The following is a 20,163-nucleotide window of genomic DNA, read 5'->3' on the forward strand; positions in this document are numbered from 1 at the left end:
CCTTTTTTACCAAGCGGAGGGATGGTCCTTGCTTTCTGGAGGACCCCGTGGGGGCGCTTTTCCGCACGCGGGGCTGTCTCTGTCTCGGTTACTAGCAGGTTGGTTGGAGCAGACGATTTATTCCCGGAAATGATGGGTGCCTTTTACTGTTGCTCATAGACTTACCGTTTGGCTGTTATCAAGTATTCAGTCCTGTACTTACAGGATTGCCAGCCTCTTTTTTATCTTTGCAATTTTATTGTCAGAAAATTTCTATGGTTGTTCAGCTATGGTTTTGTTCTGAAACTTTTTCTGCTGTATTTACAGGTGATCAAGCTAGAAACTTTTTTTTCCAATCTGGGTTACCTCAGCCTGTTCTAGCGCAGATATGGTAAGTCGGAACCTCACATCAGCCGAAGGTAAAACGAAAGGGCCCGGTAATGTGGTTTCCTGAGCTGTGGGAGGAACCCCTGCGTGTCTGGTCGGGAGCACTCTGCCGCTTCCCTCCGGAGAAGGACTTTGAAAGTGTGTTTCTCACGTGGGACTTAAAAAGAAAAGTGGTGACATTTGCCAGATGACACTGTCAAAAAGTTGCTTTTCTAGTTGAGAAACCTACATTTTGATATTTTCTTGCTCATTTGTGTTAGCTTCATCCACATCACCCATCCTCGTCTGAATGCCCCACGTTTCCTGCTTTATCGCATAATGGTTCTGCATCTTTCTTTGAATAAAAGGTAAACATAGATGTATTTGAGGGTTAGTAGTAAAATAACCGGTGAAATAAGAGAAAACAACTAACATTTGTTACATTACAGTGCTGAACAAGGTGAATGCATATTAGGTATTGTTGAATTTCTTTTTTGGCAGTTACCTAGTTTATTTTGTTTATTGTTGAGTTTCTTAATTTACTATTACAAATAAACACTGAGGCTTTTGAAAACTCAGGAAAGAGAGTAGTGGCCAGTGTGGCTCTGGGCTGCAGGCTCCCGGCTTGGGGAGCCCCGCCGAGTTCTCTTGTCCAGAGGCCACCTTGTCCTCGGGGACTGGTCCTCAGCGCGGCGCCCCGTGTCCCCGCTCATGCGTGCTGCGGGGGCAGCTTGCTGCTGTAGGAGAGGCACGTGGTTCGTGCGCACCAGCCTGGCCTTGAGTCCCAACTGCACTGTCTTCTGTCTTTATGGTTTGGAATATGTACTTAGCCTCTCTGATCGCAGTTTTCTAGTCTAGAAAATGGAAAGACATTTTCTTTTTAGGGCTGGGGGGATTAGGAGAGAAACTTACATAAAGAACTTAGTGTGGGGCCTGGCACACAGTAGACCCTCAAAACAACCCCCCCAGAAGGTAGCTGCTGATTGCTTCTCGCCGTAAAGGCTGACCTCTGTTATGTGTAATTTCATGGAAGTGTCATCAGCATGTAGATCATTTACTATGTTCTGAAATAGCAAAACTTTCCTGGGAAATTTAGATATATTTGTGTGTGAATCTGTTTGAATTAAAACTAAATGACACCACATCACTGTGTTTTTTTTGGTGTCTGCTCTATTTTGTTTGCCCCGGTGGTTAGCACGTTGGCCGCCAGACTGTCTCTGTCAGCCAGGGAGGCTCCCGGTTCTAGCCTCTGATCTACCTTGAGCTTGGAAAATCAGCTAACCAGGGTTTTTGGAATTACTTTTAAAGTGAAGTAGAAGGTGGGTGGGTGGGGGGCAAAGAGAGACAGAGAGAGAAGGAAAGGGAAGGAGAAGGGGGAGGGAGGGAGGGAAGAAGGAAGAAAGAAAACAGGAGCACGGACCTGTCAGTCAAAATGCCAGAGACTTGTGCTGCCTGTTTTGCTTTGTGTCCTGGTCTGTGATTGTGTTTCATGTCATCGGTCAAGATCACTTGCTAGAATCTTCCTTTCTCAAGCTTCATTTCCTCCACTGAATCTGCTCTTCATGCAGTATTCCCAGTTTTAGAAGGTTTATTCAAGAAGCAGGCTTGTGATGAATACTGTGCTGCGAGAAAAATCTCATGCGCTTCCCGTGAACTCATTCAGCGGTGGGAAGGCATTTATCAGACGTCCACTGTGGGTCAGTGAGTGGGGTGGTGGTGCTGGGGGTGTAGCCATGAACGAAGCAGACAAAATCCACGCTTTTATAGAAATTGCAAACCATTGGAAGGAGATTGTTAACAGCAGGAATTGTTACATGATAGTAAGTGTGGTGGAGAAAAATAAAGTATTATCTAGTATATTTTACTTTTTTCAGTTAAGTTGTTTTTCAAACTTTTTAGCTTAGTGTATCAGTCATTTTTACAACATTTTTATAGTGAAAAATTTTATTAACTATATATAATGAATTGGCAGTTAAAATGTTCTTTAATTTTTTATGACATTTTGTTAAATTCATTATGGCATTTTTTTAATTGACAATATTTTTTACTTTTATCAAGAATTGGTATTGGGGGTGTGGCGTGGGGGAAACACTAATACGTATCTTTTCTCAAATGAAATCTCCAAAAGTAACCGAAAGTTGCACCGCCCGCGGCTGGCCTGCCAGGCTGACGGGCTGGCGTGGGGGGAAGGCAGGCTCTGTCCTCCCGCACCCGCTTTGCCGCTCACTCGCTCTGTGACCCTGCGCAGTGCTTGACCTCTTCACGTTTTGGTTTTCAAGTTATAGAGAGTAGCAGCTGACCGAACGCCAGGCTTTTGCCTGCTTGTCCCTGTGGTGGTCCTGTGTCCTCGTGTGCTTTTCCCGCTGGGGCCCCAGGGAAGGCCGTGCCTCTTTCGGTAGACAGGGAAATGGGTTTGCATGGGAAGTTTTCGCCAGTCCCTGTGTCCGAGCCAATTCTCTTCTGAGCAAGAAGGAAATTTTGGATAAGAATTCGGAACTATTTCTAGTCTGTTTCTCTGGGCCTTACTTTCTTTCCCTGGACCTCAGTGCACATATATGAGTGATGTGAACCCCTGGGGAGTATGTGTTAGAAACCTGTACACTTTTTGATCCACGTAGAACCTATATTCCAGTTATTAATTTGTGACGTTTGAGCTGTAGTCTAATAATACTTTATGGCCACCTATCTCTCCAATCTGGTTTCCAGTTAAGAATGTAGGAAAACTTGAGCTCTCAGAGGATGGGCTCGAGGCGGTATGTGTAATGCCGAAGATGACACGGCTTCCTAGAAATTGTCTCACTAATAAGGAGCTGGAAGGAAGCTGGCGAACGTCCCACATCCTTTTGGCAGCTCGAATGCTCACGGTCCCTCCAGCCGTGGCCTGGCATGCAGAGGGAGGGGGAGGCAAGGGCCACGGACAAGAGGCGTGCAGGTCCAGGAGCGAAAAAGGGGGGCGGATGAGAGCTTGGGGACCGGAGGCCCCAGGGGCCACCGATGTGGAGATTACAGGCTTACTTCTCAAGTTCTTTTTTAAAAGATTTTATTTATTTATTTATTTTTAGAGAGGGAAGGGAGGGAGATAGACAGAGAGAGAAACATCAATGTGCAGTTGCTGGGGGTTATGGCCTGCATCCCAGGCATGTACCCTGGCTGGGAATCGAACCTGGGACACTTTGGTTCCCAGCCCGAGCTCAATCCACTGAGCTACGCCAGCCAGGGCTACTTCTCAAGTTCTTACTCCCAATCTGGCCACTTCTTTCTGCCTCCATTGCCACTGTCACAGTCTGTCATCTCCCCTGAGCCCACTGTTGGAGTGTCCTGACTAAAGTCTGTCTGTCATTCTTTAGATTCCAGTCTCCAGATGGCATCTCAACAGTCTTTTTTTTTTTTTTTAAAGAGTAGATCCATTTAAAACTCTCCATTGAGGAGAAAATCCAGTGTCATTGCCAAGGCCACAAGACCCAGTGCAATCCGGTCTCGCTCTTTCCTCTTACCCTGCACTGCTGTCTTCCCCATTTTTTGCACCCCAGTTTCACCGACCTTCACTTTCCCTTCTTCAGGGGGGCCAGGCGTCTTCGGTCCCTGCACTCGGTGTCTCTTGTTCCCGTAATGCCGTCCTTCTGGATCCCCATGCAGCTGGCTCGTCGCCCGTCAGTTTCAGTTCCTGTATCACTTCCGCAGAGCCGGGCTTCCTCGGTGGCTCCCTGCTCCCTGCACCTGCCCGCCCGCCCGCCCCCTGCTTCTGCTTCCCATCACCCGGTGCCATTTCTCGGTCTCGCTCACCCTCATGTGCAATAAGCTGACTCGTCTTCTTGTTCAGTGTCTTCTTGTTCTAAACTACAAGCTCTGTGAGGGCAGGAACCCTGTCTGTCCTTTTCACAGTGGTAACCCCTGTTCCTAGACAGCGCCTAGATCTCTTGAAGAGATGACCCCTTTTTAAATATTTGTTGGATGAATAACCAAGGGATGAAGCCTAGGCTGGACTCACCCGAACAGTGGGAGGGGAGCCGCCCATGACGAGTGTTCGGGGACTGAGGGGCAGGGTGTGAGAGGGGGCCGCGAAGGGCCTGCCCCCTCGATCCGGTGCCGCACGCAGGCCTGTGCCACTGGTGTCCGCGGCAAACGCTGGGCCCACTCAGCGGAGTTCGGGTTCCTTCTGCTGCTTTCGTTGATAGACCGAGGGTGTGTGTGGTGCTCGGTTTGGAAGTTACTTGGATTTGTTTTATTTTCCCCTCCTCCTGTGTCAACGTGTTATCTGTCTAAAATACTTAGGTCTGTTTTTGTTTTTATTCAGCTTAGGGATCCCATCGTTAAGGACTTAATTTTGATTTTTGGGTATCTGATACATTAACAAGGGTCCAGATGCCAAAACTGTGCAGACAAGGAACTCAGAGAAGCGTCTCTCGCTCCCCTAGGCCTTCAGCCCTGTGTCTTATCCTCCATTCATCTTTGTGGGGGGAAAAGCAGGATCATAATATATTTTGTGTATTATTGATATTTACATTATCTCCTCTTCCTTCATGCGTTGAAGGTAACATTCTGTAAATGTTTACTTGTTCTTCGCTTTTTTCACTTAACAATGGCTCCTAGAAATCACTCAGGTGATTCCACAGGGATCTACCTCATTTTCTTTTTTCAGTTACCTAGTGCTCATTGTGGGAGATACATAGTGGTTTATTCAGCAGTCTCCTGTCTGTGTGCGTTTAGATTATTTCTGACAATTTGCAATTACAGATAATGCAGCAATGGATGAGCTAAAGCACGTGTGTTTTTGTGTGGGCGGAGACCCACCCTCAAGGGTAAATTCCTAGGAGTGAAGTGCTGGGTCATAGAGCAGATGCGCCTGGAGCTCTGCAGCTGTTGCTCGATTTTCCTCCGTTTGGAGTTGGAGCACTTCTCCCACGGACAGTGTGTGAGAGCGACATGCGGCTTATTTGTTCAGACCGAACAGAAAGTGCCCTTTCCTGTCCAGCGTGCCCGTGGCCCCTTTCTCAGCTCACTCCTGCCCGTCGTTTTGTGCAGACTTTACTGTCAGGCCGAACTTGTGTTTAAGGTCAGCTGGTCATAAACAGCAACTGGTTACTTTGCAGTTTTTAAAACTGCTTGTTTTTTAGTATGTGTGAGGTTTTTTTGTTCATTTTTACTTTGAAAGTTACATGACTAATTTTAGGGTTCTCAAGACTTAGTTAAGCTTTGAGGAGGTTATTAGAAACAAATAAATGCAGAAATAATTCTAAATGATAGGTGAAATGGGTGGCAGAGCTGAAGTGGTTTCGTTTTGTTTCGTTTTGTTTTGTGCTTTGCAGAGAAGCCCCGAGAACAGGGTTCCGGCTCTGTGCCAGAGCACGGAGAGGGCAGAGGAGAGGGGCGCTGAGCTGCAGGGGTGACCGCCACGTTTCCTTAGAGACCTTTAAGGCTTTACTGCTAAGAAGTCCCAGCAGTTGTGTTTTATTAGTTGAGAAAAAAAAAACTTTAGGTAAGACCATGCAAAGTCCTCAAGAAGTACTTTGGAGTTGCGGCAGGTTTTGGCTTAGGGTCGAGCGCGTGGACCCCGAGGACCCGAGGCGTCCGCTCCTGCCCCAGTGAGGCCCGTCGGTGGGGAGGCCTTCGGAAGCTGAGTTGTTCTAGGTAGGCCATCGGCAGGAACGCCCTCCTCCGCCAGCCCCCGGTGTCCCACTGGACAGTTTCATTCTCACTGGAAGACACATTGGGGGGGCAGGGGTCTGGGGGTGGGGAGTGGACATCTGTCGGCCTGGGTATTTTATCTTTTATGTATCTGTGTTGATGGTAATATATAGAAACTTACTTTTTTCCCTGAAAACCATTTGAAATAGCTGAATAATTTAAAATAATTGTGCTAAATTGATTTTAGAGACCGAGAAAAATACTGATTTGTTTTCCACCCATGCATTCATTGGGTGAGTGGTTCTTGTGTGCGTCCTGACCAGGCATCGAACCTGCAGCCTTCGCGCGTCAGGGCAACGCTCCGGCCAGCCGAGCTGCCTGTCCCGGGCCTGGCCGGATGACTTCTCACAAGGATTGCACAAAGTTCACCATTTCATCTTGTTTAACTTCCTTTATGAAACCTGAACGAGAGTACAGAAATAAAGCCACCAGAGATGTCTCAATCATGGATACAGATGCAAAAAAATCAGAAACAAATCTCAACAAGTGGAATTTCACAATGTATGAAAACTCGGATCAACTCGTTGGTTCGGAATCAAGCAGTTTTCTCAGAATTATCCTATTAGCAGCTGAGCGGGAAAAGGAAGCTTGTGATGAACAGATCAGCAGATGCCGATTGAGCATTTGAGGGAAACACAGAGCAACCGTTTCTAGTAAGGAGAAAAGAGCACTGCTTATGGGTATATCAGAAAGCGCTTGGAATCACCACCAAGTATTCTTCTGAACCGTGAAACGCCGCAGCCGGCTCAGCGCACGGCGGGGCGGGGTACTCATGCCTCGCACACCCCTCGGGCACGGAGGTCATGACGAGGAGGCATGAGGCACAGATGTCGGTAGACGAAGGGAGCTGTCCTTTTTGCTGTGCACGCAATTTTATGCTTACCAAAACCAAGACGTTTTTGTTTTAAAAAATTAAGATTCATAGAAGGTTGGTAAGCTAGCTGAATATAGCATACATGGTTACTAAAAGCAGAATTGTTCACTATACTTTGAAACAAGCACTAAATATAGAATGGGAAATGTTCCCTTTAAAGTAGTGACAAAAAATGATATAATTTCTAAGAACACATTTAACATAAAAGTAATTATATGAAGAAAGTGATATAATCTTACTGAAGGAAATGTTAGGAGAACTGAACATTGAGGGTTTTGGGGTTTTTTTGGTGGGCAGATGATCATAAACATGTCATTTCTCCAAAACTGATGGATAATATCCCATGCAGTTTCAGCTTGGACCCCAATAGGGTTGTCTGTAGACTTGGTAACGACCTCAGAGTTGAGAGGGAAGAAGGACGCCGGTGAGTGGCCTAACAGGGGTGTTTGAAAAGCAAAGCCGGGCCAGCCTGCAGGGGGCGCCGCAGAGCAGGCGCGGCCGCTGCCGCTGCCGCTGCCGTGCCGAGGAACCGGTCGGGCAGAGCGGGCCGCCAGATCTGGGGCTCGCGCTGCGTGGGTGTTCAGAGAACAAGGAAAGTGGTCTTCAGGTCAATGAGAAGGGGGTGAGTTCGTTGGTAAAACTGCCGGGAAGCCTCGGCGCACCTCTGGAGGGGACGAGGCTGAGCCCCGGACAGCACCCCGCACGTGCGCGTGCAGCTATGGTCAGTTTGCGGAGGGAAATGTAATAAAAGAATTTCAGAAAATAAAGGACTGAAAGCCTACAAGCTGTATGATAAATACATATAAAAATGTAGATTTTTAAAAAGACTTTATTTATTTATTTTTAGAGAGGGAAGGGAGGGAGATAGAGAGAGAGAAACATCAATGTGTGGTTGCTGGGGGTCATGGCAGGCATGTGCCCTGTCTGGGAATCGAACCTGCGACACTAAATGTAGATTTTTTTTTACAGAAACGATACTGTACACAAAATGAACAAGTAATACAATTTTTTTAAAAACCCTTTCATCCATTGACCAAGAAATAGTCCATATATAACACACAGGGAGTTTTTATAAATGGGCTAGAAAAGACATGCAGTCTATTGGAAAACCTGGCAAAGCGCGGGCAGTTCGCGTCTGACCGCAGGTGGCCCAGAAGCCTGCGGAGAGGTTCAGGCCCCCGGCAGTGAGTGAGACTCCGAGTCTACGGGGTGGGCTGCCAACGGGGGTCCTTGCGGGGGGGACCGGGGTGGCTCCAGCTGCGTGGGAAAGGAGCTCCCTTTCCTGCTTCATGACCTTTTTTAAATTTTCCAAAAGAACAGTGTTGACTTTACAATTTTTAACATCCTTAGAGATTTTTAATCTTTGTTATCTGTCAGGCATTTTTATTGTTTCCTATTTTCTCTCTCTGAGTTAACTCTAGCAATACTGTTCCTGCTTATTAACTATTATAAGCTTATTTTCTGTGGAACTTAAAACGCTCTCTTTGGGACACTCCCTGGATGTGGCTCATGTAAAAGATTGCCGGTCCTGGCGTGTTGACCGGAGTAGCAGGTCGTGAACACGCACAGCGGTTTGTGTCGTGTAGTTTGCAGTTGCAAGTGCAAACCTCTTTTTTTTTGCTTATCATCTTTGCAAGAATATATACTTCACGTAAGAGGGCATTGCAGGTGACACGTGACCATTTGCTTTGCAGTCCCGTTTTCAAGTAGTAAACGCGCTTGGAAGCTCACTGAATTAGAGGCGCGGTGGAGTGCCAGCACAGCGTGCCGTGTCCCCGCGGCGAGGGGGTGGAACCCGCGGGGGAGCTGGCGCGTCATCCAGTCACTTATCTCTAGAAGGAAACTTTCCGCTACTGAGTACTTTCCTTGTTAACCCTCCTCTGAGGATGTGTTTTCAGTAAGTTTTAGAGAGGAAGGAAGAGAGAGAGAGGGAAACATCAATCAGTTGCCCTCCTCATGCGCCTGGACCAGGGATCGAACCTAAAACCCAGGTGTGCACCCCGACCGAGGACGGAACCCCCAAACCTTTTTGGTGTGCGGGGATAACGCTCCACCTGACTGAGCTACCTGGCCAGGGGAGAACTTGTCCCCTAGTACTTCTTTTTAATCCTCACCCAAGAACATTGTTTTCATCGCTTTTAGAGAGTGAGGAAGGGAGAGGGAGAAGTATCGATCGGTGGCCTCCCACTTGCGCCTGATCAGGGATCTACCGGTAGCCTAGACTGGTGTCCCGATCGGGAGTTGAATCTGAAACCTTTTGGTTACGAGGTGATGCTCCAACTAACCGAGCCACACCAACCAGGACTCTGTGCTTGTATGACATAATTCACGATAAAATTCATCCTTTTAAAGTGCACAGTTCCTTGGATTTTTAGTCTGTCCACTGAGCTCTGGACCCATCACCACTACCCAACTGTGGAACATTTTCATCCCTCCAAAAAGAAACCCTGTATGACACCCAAAGTACATATCCTGGCATTCAGACTGGGAATTACCTCGTGTATCACGTAAATAAAGAGTACATAAGAAAAAGTATTTTATATTTATATAAAATTGTGTCAGAATTTCCAGCTTACTTTCTACTTGGTAGGTAAATTTTTCGTGTTGCTTTGTTTCTTGCGTTTCGTTCCCTCCAGGTTTCAGGGGCTTGATTGTTTTGTTTGTATGGGTGGGGGTGGGAGCAGGACATGGTCACGGCCGCAGCCTTCTAAGCCCTGCCTTGGTCTGCAGGGCCCTGGCCGACATGAACAATGACGGGAGGATGGATCAAGTGGAGTTCTCCATCGCCATGAAGCTCATCAAACTGAAGCTGCAGGGGTACCAGCTGCCCGCCGCGCTGCCGCCGGTCATGAAGCAGCAGCCCGTGGCCCTCTCGGGCGCGCCGGCGTTCGGTGAGTCCGGAGGGGGCTCGGTGCCTGTGTTTCACCGTGTGTTTAAAAAATAAATGTTCCCCTTTCCTCCCCCTCTCAGTTTCTAGCGGTGTGAAATTCAAGGGGGTAATTCCCTCCGAACACTGACGGCCCCAGGCCGGAGGGCAGTGCTGGGGGAGGGGAGCGAGCCCACGCTGCGACCCCTGGACAGGTGGTCAGCGTGGAAGCGGGGGCGGCCGCGCCGTCCGCAGCCGTGCTGCCCAGCGTTTCCCTGCCACGGCCGCGCTCTCGACCCTCACAGTGACCTGTGCTTCCTCTTGGTCTTCTGTTTCCGTACACCGTTATTCCCCCTTCTGTACGAACAACTGTTTCGGTTTGCGGTATCCCAAATACTTCTGTTCACAGCATTGGGGCAACTGGCCACATGAAATTCTCTCAGAATAAAATGAAGCAGCAAAAAAAATAAACATTGATTTCTCAATTATAAACATAACTTCTATAAAATGTTATCTTTTAGCCAGATATTTTTTCTTAAAAATCAATCAGTAATTAGTTGACTGAGATCATCAACTGCCTGATTTCTCCTGTGTTCTCACCCTAGACTTTGATTGTTTAGGTTGATTACAGCAATTAGATGTCACATCTGATTTATGGGAAAGTTCTCACTGATGTATCTGATGACAGGTGATAAAGGGAAGTGGACTTGGGAGGGGCAGTTAGTGTGGTTCCGGTCACCTCCCGTGCAGTCGATGAGAAGCTGAGATAAGTAAGTGCTGTGGTTTTACTTGATAGATTGCTGTTAAAAACAAACTGTGCATCGCCTTTCTTTGGTGAGGTTCAGCCGCAAGACTGGTTTTTATAAGGGGAAAGGTCAGGCTCTGAGTTAGGCAAGCGGGACAGTGATCCAAGAGAAGAAGGAAAAACCCAGTCACACGTGGGCCAAGGCCAGGAGGGGCAGAAGGAAGCAACGCCACGGGCCTCCAGCAGCCGGGGCCCCCGTCCGCCCCTCCTGGTGTCTGTGGGGCCTAGCCCTTCGTTAACCGGCTTGCTCCAGTGGCCGTTGCTCAGAATCTCTGAAGGTCCCTGTGGCCACTGTGCGGTCAGGACCCATGCGCTGGAGCAGCTTCCCTTCCGGAGCTGCAAGAAGAAACCTCAGTGGAGAAAGGGTCAGATAGCCAGAGGCATCCCATTTCCCCTCCTTACCACAAGTCTGGTGTCAGTAGTTCCTCCTCTGACATTTGACACGCTGCCTCCTGTTCCGTTCTGCGGCAGGAATTTCAGCTCCGGAGGCGTGGTGCATTCACTGTCAGGGAGGCCACCGTCTCCCCTCCCCGCCCAGTGGGCTTCCCCCCGGGCTGCTCCGCGCCGGCCCCTCCCTCTCACCACACGCACGGTCTCAGTGAACTCCTCCGCGAGGGCAGGTCCCCAGGGAGCCGCAGAATGCGAGACAAGTTACAAGTACACGGTCCTGTTAGGTTGGCCCGAGTGTAATCAGGGATCTGGCCTTGGCTGCCAGTGCTTTCAGTCCCCTGTCTCAGCGCAACCCGGGGTAATTTTTCCCTTATATTTTTGGCTACGTGAGAACAAAATAATTTATTACTATGACTTTTATTTTCTAATAATATTAAACATGATCTCACCAGGCATTTCTTAGCCCTTATACAGTAGATCTTCACGCATAGTAGTTTATTTGCCTCGACAATAACCCCCTGTTACATAAAGGAGACAATTGAGATTCCGAGGAGGTGGACACTTTGCTTAGCTAGACTGCATTTCTAAAGAGGGAGGTAGCGCTCGGCCAAACAGAGTTTTTCTGAAGGCCCTCTGTTTCCTCACTCCCCCCACACCCCGCTCCCCCCCTCCCCACCTTCGTCTCACCAGCCGGCTGGTGGCATGAGACATCGCTGGTTTCGGGGCTCTGCGTGGGCTGACGCCGTTGGTGGCCCACCTGGAACCCGTCCGCACACTGCCCTACCCTGCCCTGTACGGACGGAAGAGGGGAGGTGTGGTGATGTTGGGGTGCGCCTGAGGGCTCCCGCTGCTCCCAGCCAGGCGCCCGGGACGTGGCCAGGGTTCTTGTGGCGTGGCTTTTCTGTGCCCCGGCCCGGCCTGTTTCAGGAGAAGTTACTCTTTTTCTGTTTGCTTTTTAAAGGTGTACTTGTTTATTTATTTTTGACCAGAGGCCATGGTTTCATTGAAGTAAACCTATATATATATATATATATATATATATATATATATATATATATATTTAGAAATTTTTTAAAAGATTTTATTTATTTTTAGAGAGGGAAGGGAGGGAGAAAGAGAGGGAGAGAGAGAAACATCAATGTGCGGTTGCTGGGGGCCGTGGCCTGCAACCCAGGCATGTGCCCTGACTGGGAATCGAACCTGCGATGCTTTGGTTCGCAGCCCGCGCTCAATCCAGTGAGCTACGCCAGCCAGGGCGTAAACCGATATTTTTAAGCCATGACTGCGTCCCTGTTGATGGGGACGTGGTGGTGAGCGAGACAGCGTGGCTCCCGCTGCCCGTCAGCTGGGGAGAGCCAGCCAGTGGGTAAATAATCAAGGTGACCGAGTAGAGACCGGTGGGATAGGTGCTCAGAGGAGGGTTCTCCGAGAAGACGATTCTGAGCTATGTAGAGGTGAGAGTCTGTGACAGCCTAGGGAGAGGACCCCCAGGCCAGAGGAGTGGCGATCGGAAGGGTCTTGCGGCGGAAGCCAGCTCGGTGTGAGCACCAGGAGTGCGAGCGGGGCCGCTGAAGTCCCGGCGGGCCTCCAGGGCAGGGCGGGCAGCCGGAGCTGGAGGGTGCGGGGCCCCATAACGCTTCTGGGGACTTGGAGCTTCTTTTCCTCAGTGCGTTTGAACACTCCGGAGAACTTAAACGGGGAAACCTGGTGATTGAGGAGAGAGTGTCCAGAAGGAAGACCGAGTCTGGGACCGTCCCGGCACCGATTCCTTTGTTGGCGTCCGGTGCCGCCGTGGGCAATCGCACACGTCGCATCGTGCAGTCCCTGCCAACGGGCCCTGTAGAGCTACCGGATTTTCTGTGCGATGGCTCCCCACGTGTTAAAAAAAAACAAAACACAAAACTCGGCCCCGTCAAGAGGGGTGGCTTCCAGAACACAGCCTTGGTGGATGTGTGTATTTAAAAATATACAGAAAGTGTTCAGAAAAGGTAGCCATTTGGTAAAGAAAGGACGGAGCCTTCGCGGCGGCAGTTTAAAGGCTGAGAGCGTCACTGAGAATCAGGGTGTCAGGGAGCTGTTGCAGCCATGGCTCCTGGGGTAAGAAGACCCGCACCGAACCATCTGGAGCCGTCCGGGTCCTGGGAATTCCCCAAACTGGCCCAACGAGGCTTCCTTTTGGGCCGGGATCCTGCGCTGAGAGGAAATGACTGGGAGGGTAGCCAGACTTGAGCGGGGCAGCCGGGGCACAGCCACCAAAAAGGGAGACCCAGGCCGAAGAGGGGAAGGGAGCGGAGACTGGGAGTCCCAGGAAGCAAGGTTCACGTGCAGATGAGCAGCAGGCGGTATCTGCCAAGGTCACGGCCCACACAAGTTATTATTAGGGAAGAAAAAAGAGGAAAGAAAAGCCAAAGAACCCGCCCATCGACAATGACAGCACGCCAGTAACCTGCTACTTCAAAACGAGCCAATACTGAGAGTGTGATTCGAGTCATAACGGGACAACTGCGTCAGAAGTTCAGAACTTCAGAAAGAGGGTGACAGAGCTCAGGGGAGAGGGAGAAATAAAAGAAAAAGTCATTTCAGAAATGAAGTTTAAACTAGGAGCGACACAGCTGTACTGTCTAGAGAGAAGTAGGTAAAAAAGAGGAAGATTTGAAAAATTCAAAGGCTGTGAGGAAAGAGACAGACAGGATTTGGGAACAGTGACTGACTCAGGAGTGTAGGAGGGTCCCAGACGGGGCTGGGTGGGGTCCCCGAGGGGAACACCAAAGCAGGGGATGGGACACCTGCTAGCAACCGCTTCAGACCACCTTCCCGCAGGGACAGACTGGAAACAGGATCCCCCGGGCGCTGCGTGTGTCCGAGGACGCGGACTTGGGAAGACAGCACTAAAATACGTTCTAGTAAAACAGAAAGTTACGTGGGCGTGTGGGGAAGGAAAGCCCGTGTGTGACTCAGAGGAGAGGAAAGGAGAGTGTTCGCAGACTTTTCCCCGGCTGTGCCGTATGCGCCAGAAGGAAAACGGAGTAACGTGCGTAGGATCCTCAAGGAAAAAGGAACCAGGAATTGTGTGTCCGCCAGCGGTTTAACTCTCCGGACACACTTAGTATCCTAAACTCAGTTCAGTTCTGGCACCCTGCTCGGAGCTAGTGTCAGATTCCCTGGGTGTAAGGGCTGGTTCTCACCAGACCAGCCTCACGTGAGTTACAAGCAGAGGCCCCAGGCCCCCCGTGCTTCTGTGTGGCTTCTCTCCTTTTCTGTAATCTGCCAGAACAGCGGACAGAACTCGGGGAAGCATGCATTTGCCGGCGTGTTATAAAGGATGTGACGAAGGCACGCCCAGGGTGGGGTCCGGAGGGGTCCTGAGCGCAGAGGTGCCCGAGGGGCTGGGTGCCCCTCCCTCCAGCGTGTAGGAGGTGTGTTCTCCAGCCCGCCAGCTCGCCGGAGCCCGTCTCTCGGGGGTTTTCACGGAGGTTTTGTTACGTGGGCAGGGCTGATGTGACCATGGGCCGTGGCTAGTCTCAGCCTCCGGCCCTGGCCTTGCGCTGAGGTCTGTCTGCGTGCGGTTAGGGGTGGGGTGGGGCTTCTCCATCCTGTAACCATTCCTTCCTTCGTACTGTTTCCTGTCACCAGCTCCCGTCCTACCGCTGTTAGAGACCCCTTGCCCCCAGCCACCTCATTCAAACACAGAAGGGCATCTCTCCAGACATTCCAAGGGTCTGAGAATTTCTTGTGTCAGGACCCTGGGACCAAGACCAGATACCCCAGCCGAAGGTGTCCCTGCCGGTCAGGAAAGCGCAGGGGTTCGGGCGCTCCAGTGGCAACCAGGAGCTGGACGAAGGCCAGCTGCAGAGATTTCTCATTACGCCCCAGGACCGTGAGCTGAGACAGAAGCAGGAGAGGAAGGAGACGCTCCTTTTAGTCCTGGCATTTCTTCATTTTTGGGCTGGAATGCTTCTCTGAGGAGAAACCTCCGCAGCAAACGTTTGGTTACTCAGAGGTGCGGCGTGTAAAGGAAAGACAGGGTAAATACTTGATTCAGTCTTTCCCCTTTCTTGACTAGTTTTAAAAATAAATTGACCAGTTAGGGTTTTTCGGAAAATGCCATTATGCGTTCATGAATTTAATTCTCGTTGGTGGCTTTTGGTGCTTTGCAATTTCCGTTCCGATGGGTCCTTTTAACTGTGGCCAGTGGGTCCCTCTTCAGGTGGGCCTTGATCCTTGACGTAACTTTTGGTACTCTTCAGAATGACCGCTTTGAATTCGTGTTTTACATGGGACTCTGTGACTCATGGGAAGTGATTTTCTTCTTCCAGCAGTCCTGGGTGAGTTGTCCTTGAATGTTGACGTGTGACCCCGTGTGAACCCTGTCGGCCTCTCTTCCTCCGCAGGTATGGGAGGCATCGCCAGCATGCCGCCGCTCCCGGCCGTGGCTCCAGTGCCAATGGGACCCATCCCCGTGGTCGGGATGTCCCCGCCCCTGGTCCCCTCCGTCCCTCCAGCAGCGGTGCCCCCCCTGGCCAACGGGGCCCCTGTCATCCAGCCTCTGCCTGCATTTGCTCATCCTGGTATGTGACCCAGTGAAGCCACGGGCTGAATTTTCTCAACTGGGATTCTCAGTCAGTCTCCTGTCTTCACTTGCTGCTGACGTTCGAGTGCTGTTTTATTCCACAGGAAAATATCTTCGTGTTTTCATTTAATTTCTCATTTTTTTTCTCATGCCAAATGGGGTGTGCCAGGCTGGAGAGAGGGGAGGGGAGGGAATTAGGACTCTGGGCACCACCGTGTACAAAGGTGAACTCGGCAGCTGAAGCCAGAGCGTTACTTCCCTTCGGGGGCTTGACAAGAGCAGTTGAAGTCTGAATAGCAGTTTGGACAGTTTGTATTTCCATGTAGCCGTTACTGCTTTTCTTCAGCTGCTTGAACTGCTAATAAACAAGTCCATCCCTTCGGAGTAGACCTGTGGGGGTGGGTTGGGGTGGGTTGGGGGAGGGAGGGAGAGCGTGGCTCCTCCTCGTTGCCGAGGGAGAGGGGGGCGGGATGCACCGGGCGGGAGGGCAGCCGTCCTGTTAGTGACTGAACAGCCTGAGGTCCTGGTGTCCGTATCCGCTTAGTTGACGAGAAGGACTGACAAGGTCCTGGTTGAAGGGCAAGACTTTATTCAAAGTCTGTTTCCCTGCGATTAAAAGCATCAAGCATAGAGGTAGACAGCCTCGGTCTAACGAATTTCCTGCATTCGTAGCAATAAGGAAAGTACACTTTTTAAAGTGTTTTGCCTATGTCTGAGTAAAGTCCGTGGTGAGGACAGTGTGGCACTGAGCGTTACACTCGAGTCATCATTTCTGTGCCTCGCCCCCTGGCTTTGTGATATCCGTCCGGATGTGTCTTTAAGTGATAGCCCGAGAGTGTAAGCGGACGGACCCCTTTTTGAAAAGATTCTCTTGTCACGGGTAGTTCAGCTTTCATCCGTGACTGCAGATGTGGCGGCAGCCAGCAGCGTGCTTGCCATTGTTTCCCAGCGATGCCAGGGACCCCGCCCTCGGGTTCCCTCTGTGGCTAGTGGCAGGCGTTGCGAGACTGCAGGCCAGGATGAGGGCTTCGTTCCCCGGGGTTCACGGTTCTTTTCCCCTGGGCCCCAGCTGAGCAGCCTCAGTGGGAATCGGACACAAACGCTGACCCTCCCTAGCGCCCCGTGCCCCTGGCTGGGACTGCCAGTCTGTGGCCCCTGCATCTGAGACCCACGCTGCAGCTCTGTCGGTGCAGTCAGGAGCGCGCCATCCGGGCCCGTAGGCCGTTCCTGCTGTACCTGTGGGCAGGTCCTGGCAGATGCGGTGCCAAATGTGTCCTGAAAGGTCAGGGGTCGTGGGTACGAACATTACTGCTTCCTTCGTAAGGGGACTCTGCGTAGGAACAAGTACATCCGGAAGCATTTTTGGCAAGAGGACGGGAGGCAAGGTGGGAACAGCTCCTTTTCTGAGTCCGGGACGGGAAGGAAGGCGGCATAATTTTGCCACAGACTCCGTGGCTGTGCGTTTTAAGTTTTGTAAATAGGGAAAAGTTTCTCATCCTCGTAGAATTAAAATTATTCAACATTTATTTATTTTTACAGCAGCCACATTGCCAAAGAGTTCTTCTTTTAGTAGGTCTGGCCCAGGGCCACAGTCCAGCACCAAGCTGCAGAAGGCACAGTCGTTCGACGTGGCCGGGTGAGTAAGCCTGCTCGCTTCCCGTCGGGTGGTCTGGTCCGAGTCCTTACGGTGAACTCGCGACGTGACGGTGCATGCACCGGAATGTTCTTGATTCTGGATAAAGTCACTAGGTTTTGTCACTTACTTGTTGTAGAGATGACAGAGTCAAAGACACGAGGCTTCCTCCAAGTGTTGTTTTTCTAACAGGATAATAAAGAGGTGGTAGTGAGTGAGTAATAAAATAGAACTCGAGGTATAAAGGAAAACGCCATGAACTACTTTGTGTTAATCAGTAAAAATTGATAAAAATTTTTATGTGACGGTTAGAGCCATAATTGGCCTTATTTTAAATTCCAGCTCAGGTAATCTTATGTAGTCGGTGTGAATTATTAGTAAAACCTTGTTTAAGATCAATTTTAATGAGATGCCTTATTCAGATTAGCGGATGGTTGTTACTAACCAAATATGGGGCTCAACCTTGGCAGAGCTTACATGATTTTATTGCTTATGTTTTGGCCAATCTTGGTTTCATAGGACCTTTCCTATTTTTATTTTCCTTTACCCTGATTTTTTCGCTCGCAAATGACTACACTAAGATGAAAAATTAAGCTCCTTTGTAAGCTCTTTCAAAACTTGTGGAATGAAAAGGGGATGTCAGGAGAGGTGGCCCCACCTGTTCCCGTTTCGGTCCTCTCTCGAAATCCTCTCTCTCAGCGCACCCGGTCGCCTTCCCGCTTTACAGAGGAAAGCGCGTTGGGTCTGGCTCAGGAGTTCGTTACCTCTTGGGAAGTGATGTAAAGAAGCGCTAGAAACTGAGAAGCTCTGTGCCCGACGCCTCATGTACATCGGCTCGTTTAGTGCCCACCTTCCCTCTGACGTGACTCTTCCCGTCTCCAGGCTGGGGGGGCGGGGGAGGGGCTAAGGGACCTGCAGTGACGTGCTCCTGCTCGAAGGCATGTGCTCTTACGTAGCAGAGCCCGGGGTTGAACTGAGGTCTTTCTGACTTGAAGGCGTGTGTTTTTGACCATGGGCATTTGCTCCAAACGCTTCAGTGAATGTGGAATGAAGATATTTGTGTCCTACTTGATTAAAGTGCTAAGATTCAGGAACCTTTATTGAGCATCTGCTTACCAGACACCTTATGAATCCCAGCCCACCCTCACGTCCCCCTGTGCGGCGAAGACTGTCTCGGAGCTGTCGGTGCGGAGGTGGGCCCAGGGAGGCTGCGTTCCCCGACCCTTGGCTCACAGCTCGCTAAGTGGCCGAGCTGCGATGTAAACTCTGATCATCCAGCACTGAATTCCACGTTTCTCCTTTCTCCAATGCCATGCTAAAGGTCCGAGTTTTCTCTGACCGTGCACAAGGGATTTTGCAATCTGTCTCAAAGTTGATTTATGACATTAGAATGAGTAGATAATCTGTATTAGTGAACATTCATGCTGTTGATACCATTGTGTTTTTATAGGTGGTCATCTTTGCAATAATTTAAATTTCCAGCCAAATTCTTGTAATGGGGCATCTGACTTTTTGGTTACCTGTTAATGAATTCTTAGTTCATTTAAATTCTCAGGAAGTTTGCAGAAAACTGTGACTCAATAAGTGTAATCTGGGGCGACTTCTGTGTGTAACGCCCCGCACCCCTGGGTGCAGGGGAGAGATAACTAGCTCCTTGACAAGCAGGCAAGAGCTGGGAGCAGCAAAACATTAGCTTAAAATGAGGGAGTTGTCACAGAAGTACACACAGCAGAATAGATGTTGGTAAGTGTTTTTTTATTAAAACGTTTATTTATAAAACTTGAAAAAGTGAATTTGTATAAGTGCTTTTCAAGTGACGGAGGGCCATTTCCTGTGCTCATGACGTGCATACAATACGTACCAGTGCACAGGTAGCATGTAAGTGATGACCTAGAGGTTCAGTTTATGATTAAAATTCTGCTTTTCCGTGTGGGAAATAGGTATTTTTGTTGAAATTAAGGGAAATGGCAAGTGGGGCATCAGTTGCAGCCGGCCCTGGAAGTGCAATGCCATTTTCACTGGCGTGCTTAAACTCTCGGGCTCTGAGCGAGCCACGGCTCCTCCGGTGTGGCCCTCGTGGGGGAACTGCCGCGAGGGCTCGCAGGAGCCGCTCCGGACCCGGGCTGCCTGCTGGCCGAGGGGGGCAGGGAGGGCGGCTGCCTGCTGGCCCGGCTGCCTGGGCCGGGGCTGCGGGCCGAGAGCGAGCTCCCCCGTTGCCGCCGCCGGGTTGCCAGGGCCCTGCGAACGTTCTCTGCTTTCTGGGACACCCTCTGTTTGCGGGCATTTAAACCTCCCAGAAGAGAACGGCCCCCTTTCATGAAGAAATACGTCCTGTGTTTTGCTGTGTGGAAGGTTAAACATTTTAAAGAGTTAATGCCCATAAAGGAAGTTATTTGTCTGCTATCAGCATTGCTTTTGAAGCCAAGAGAGAACTATTCGAGGAGTTCAGAAAAGCCCGGGCATTACTCGGAACATCTCAGCTCCGAGGAGGGTTTCCTGCTTTTGTAGAACCTTTAAGCTACTAGGTTGTGTGTGTGACTGCTCCGTCTGTTATGCTTTCACTGGGTTCTGGAAAGACCATAAGCCTGCTTGTATCTGTTTTGAAAGAAATGTTTATGACCTTAAAAAATGGACACGCTCATTACCGAACATTCAGAAATTGTCGTTCACAAGTGAGGAAAAGGTAGAGCTGGTTGTCTAGGGAAGTTCCGAGTGTTGGAGGAACCTCCACGGGCTGTCCGTCCTCTCCTGCTCACCCTGCCGCCCCCCCTCTGTCCCCAGGGCCCCCCCGCTGGCAGAATGGGCCGTTCCGCAGTCGTCCCGGCTGAAGTACAGGCAGCTCTTCAACAGCCACGACAAAACCATGAGCGGACACTTAACAGGTATTTACAAAGAAAAATTGATTCCGTGAAATATGATCATTGTTTTAAATGCAGATTGTTTCTAGATGCTGGGCAGAGATATTTTCCAAATGCCTTTCTCCGCTGGCTCTTTG

At 50.0% G+C, this 20,163-nt stretch overlaps 1 protein-coding gene and 1 non-coding gene across 6 annotated transcripts in view; both read left to right on the forward strand.

The window, feature by feature from the left end:
* ITSN1 (intersectin 1) overlaps positions 1-20,163 on the forward strand; it is a 176,565-nt gene that overhangs the window by 51,593 nt on the left and 104,809 nt on the right. For all 5 annotated transcript variants that reach the window (XM_036017209.1, XM_028503923.2, XM_036017208.1 and 2 more), the window contains exons 4-8: positions 307-370; positions 9,635-9,795; positions 15,357-15,533; positions 17,075-17,171; positions 19,950-20,050. In XM_036017209.1, the coding sequence (XP_035873102.1) occupies positions 307-370; positions 9,635-9,795; positions 15,357-15,533; positions 17,075-17,171; positions 19,950-20,050 (600 nt within the window). The remainder of the gene's footprint in view (positions 1-306; positions 371-9,634; positions 9,796-15,356; positions 15,534-17,074; positions 17,172-19,949; positions 20,051-20,163) is intronic.
* On the forward strand, positions 12,712-12,844 carry LOC114490071. The gene has a single exon (XR_003683934.1).

This window comes from Phyllostomus discolor, chromosome 2 (genome assembly GCF_004126475.2).
Source record: "Phyllostomus discolor isolate MPI-MPIP mPhyDis1 chromosome 2, mPhyDis1.pri.v3, whole genome shotgun sequence".
Classification (NCBI taxonomy): Eukaryota; Metazoa; Chordata; class Mammalia; order Chiroptera; family Phyllostomidae; genus Phyllostomus; species Phyllostomus discolor.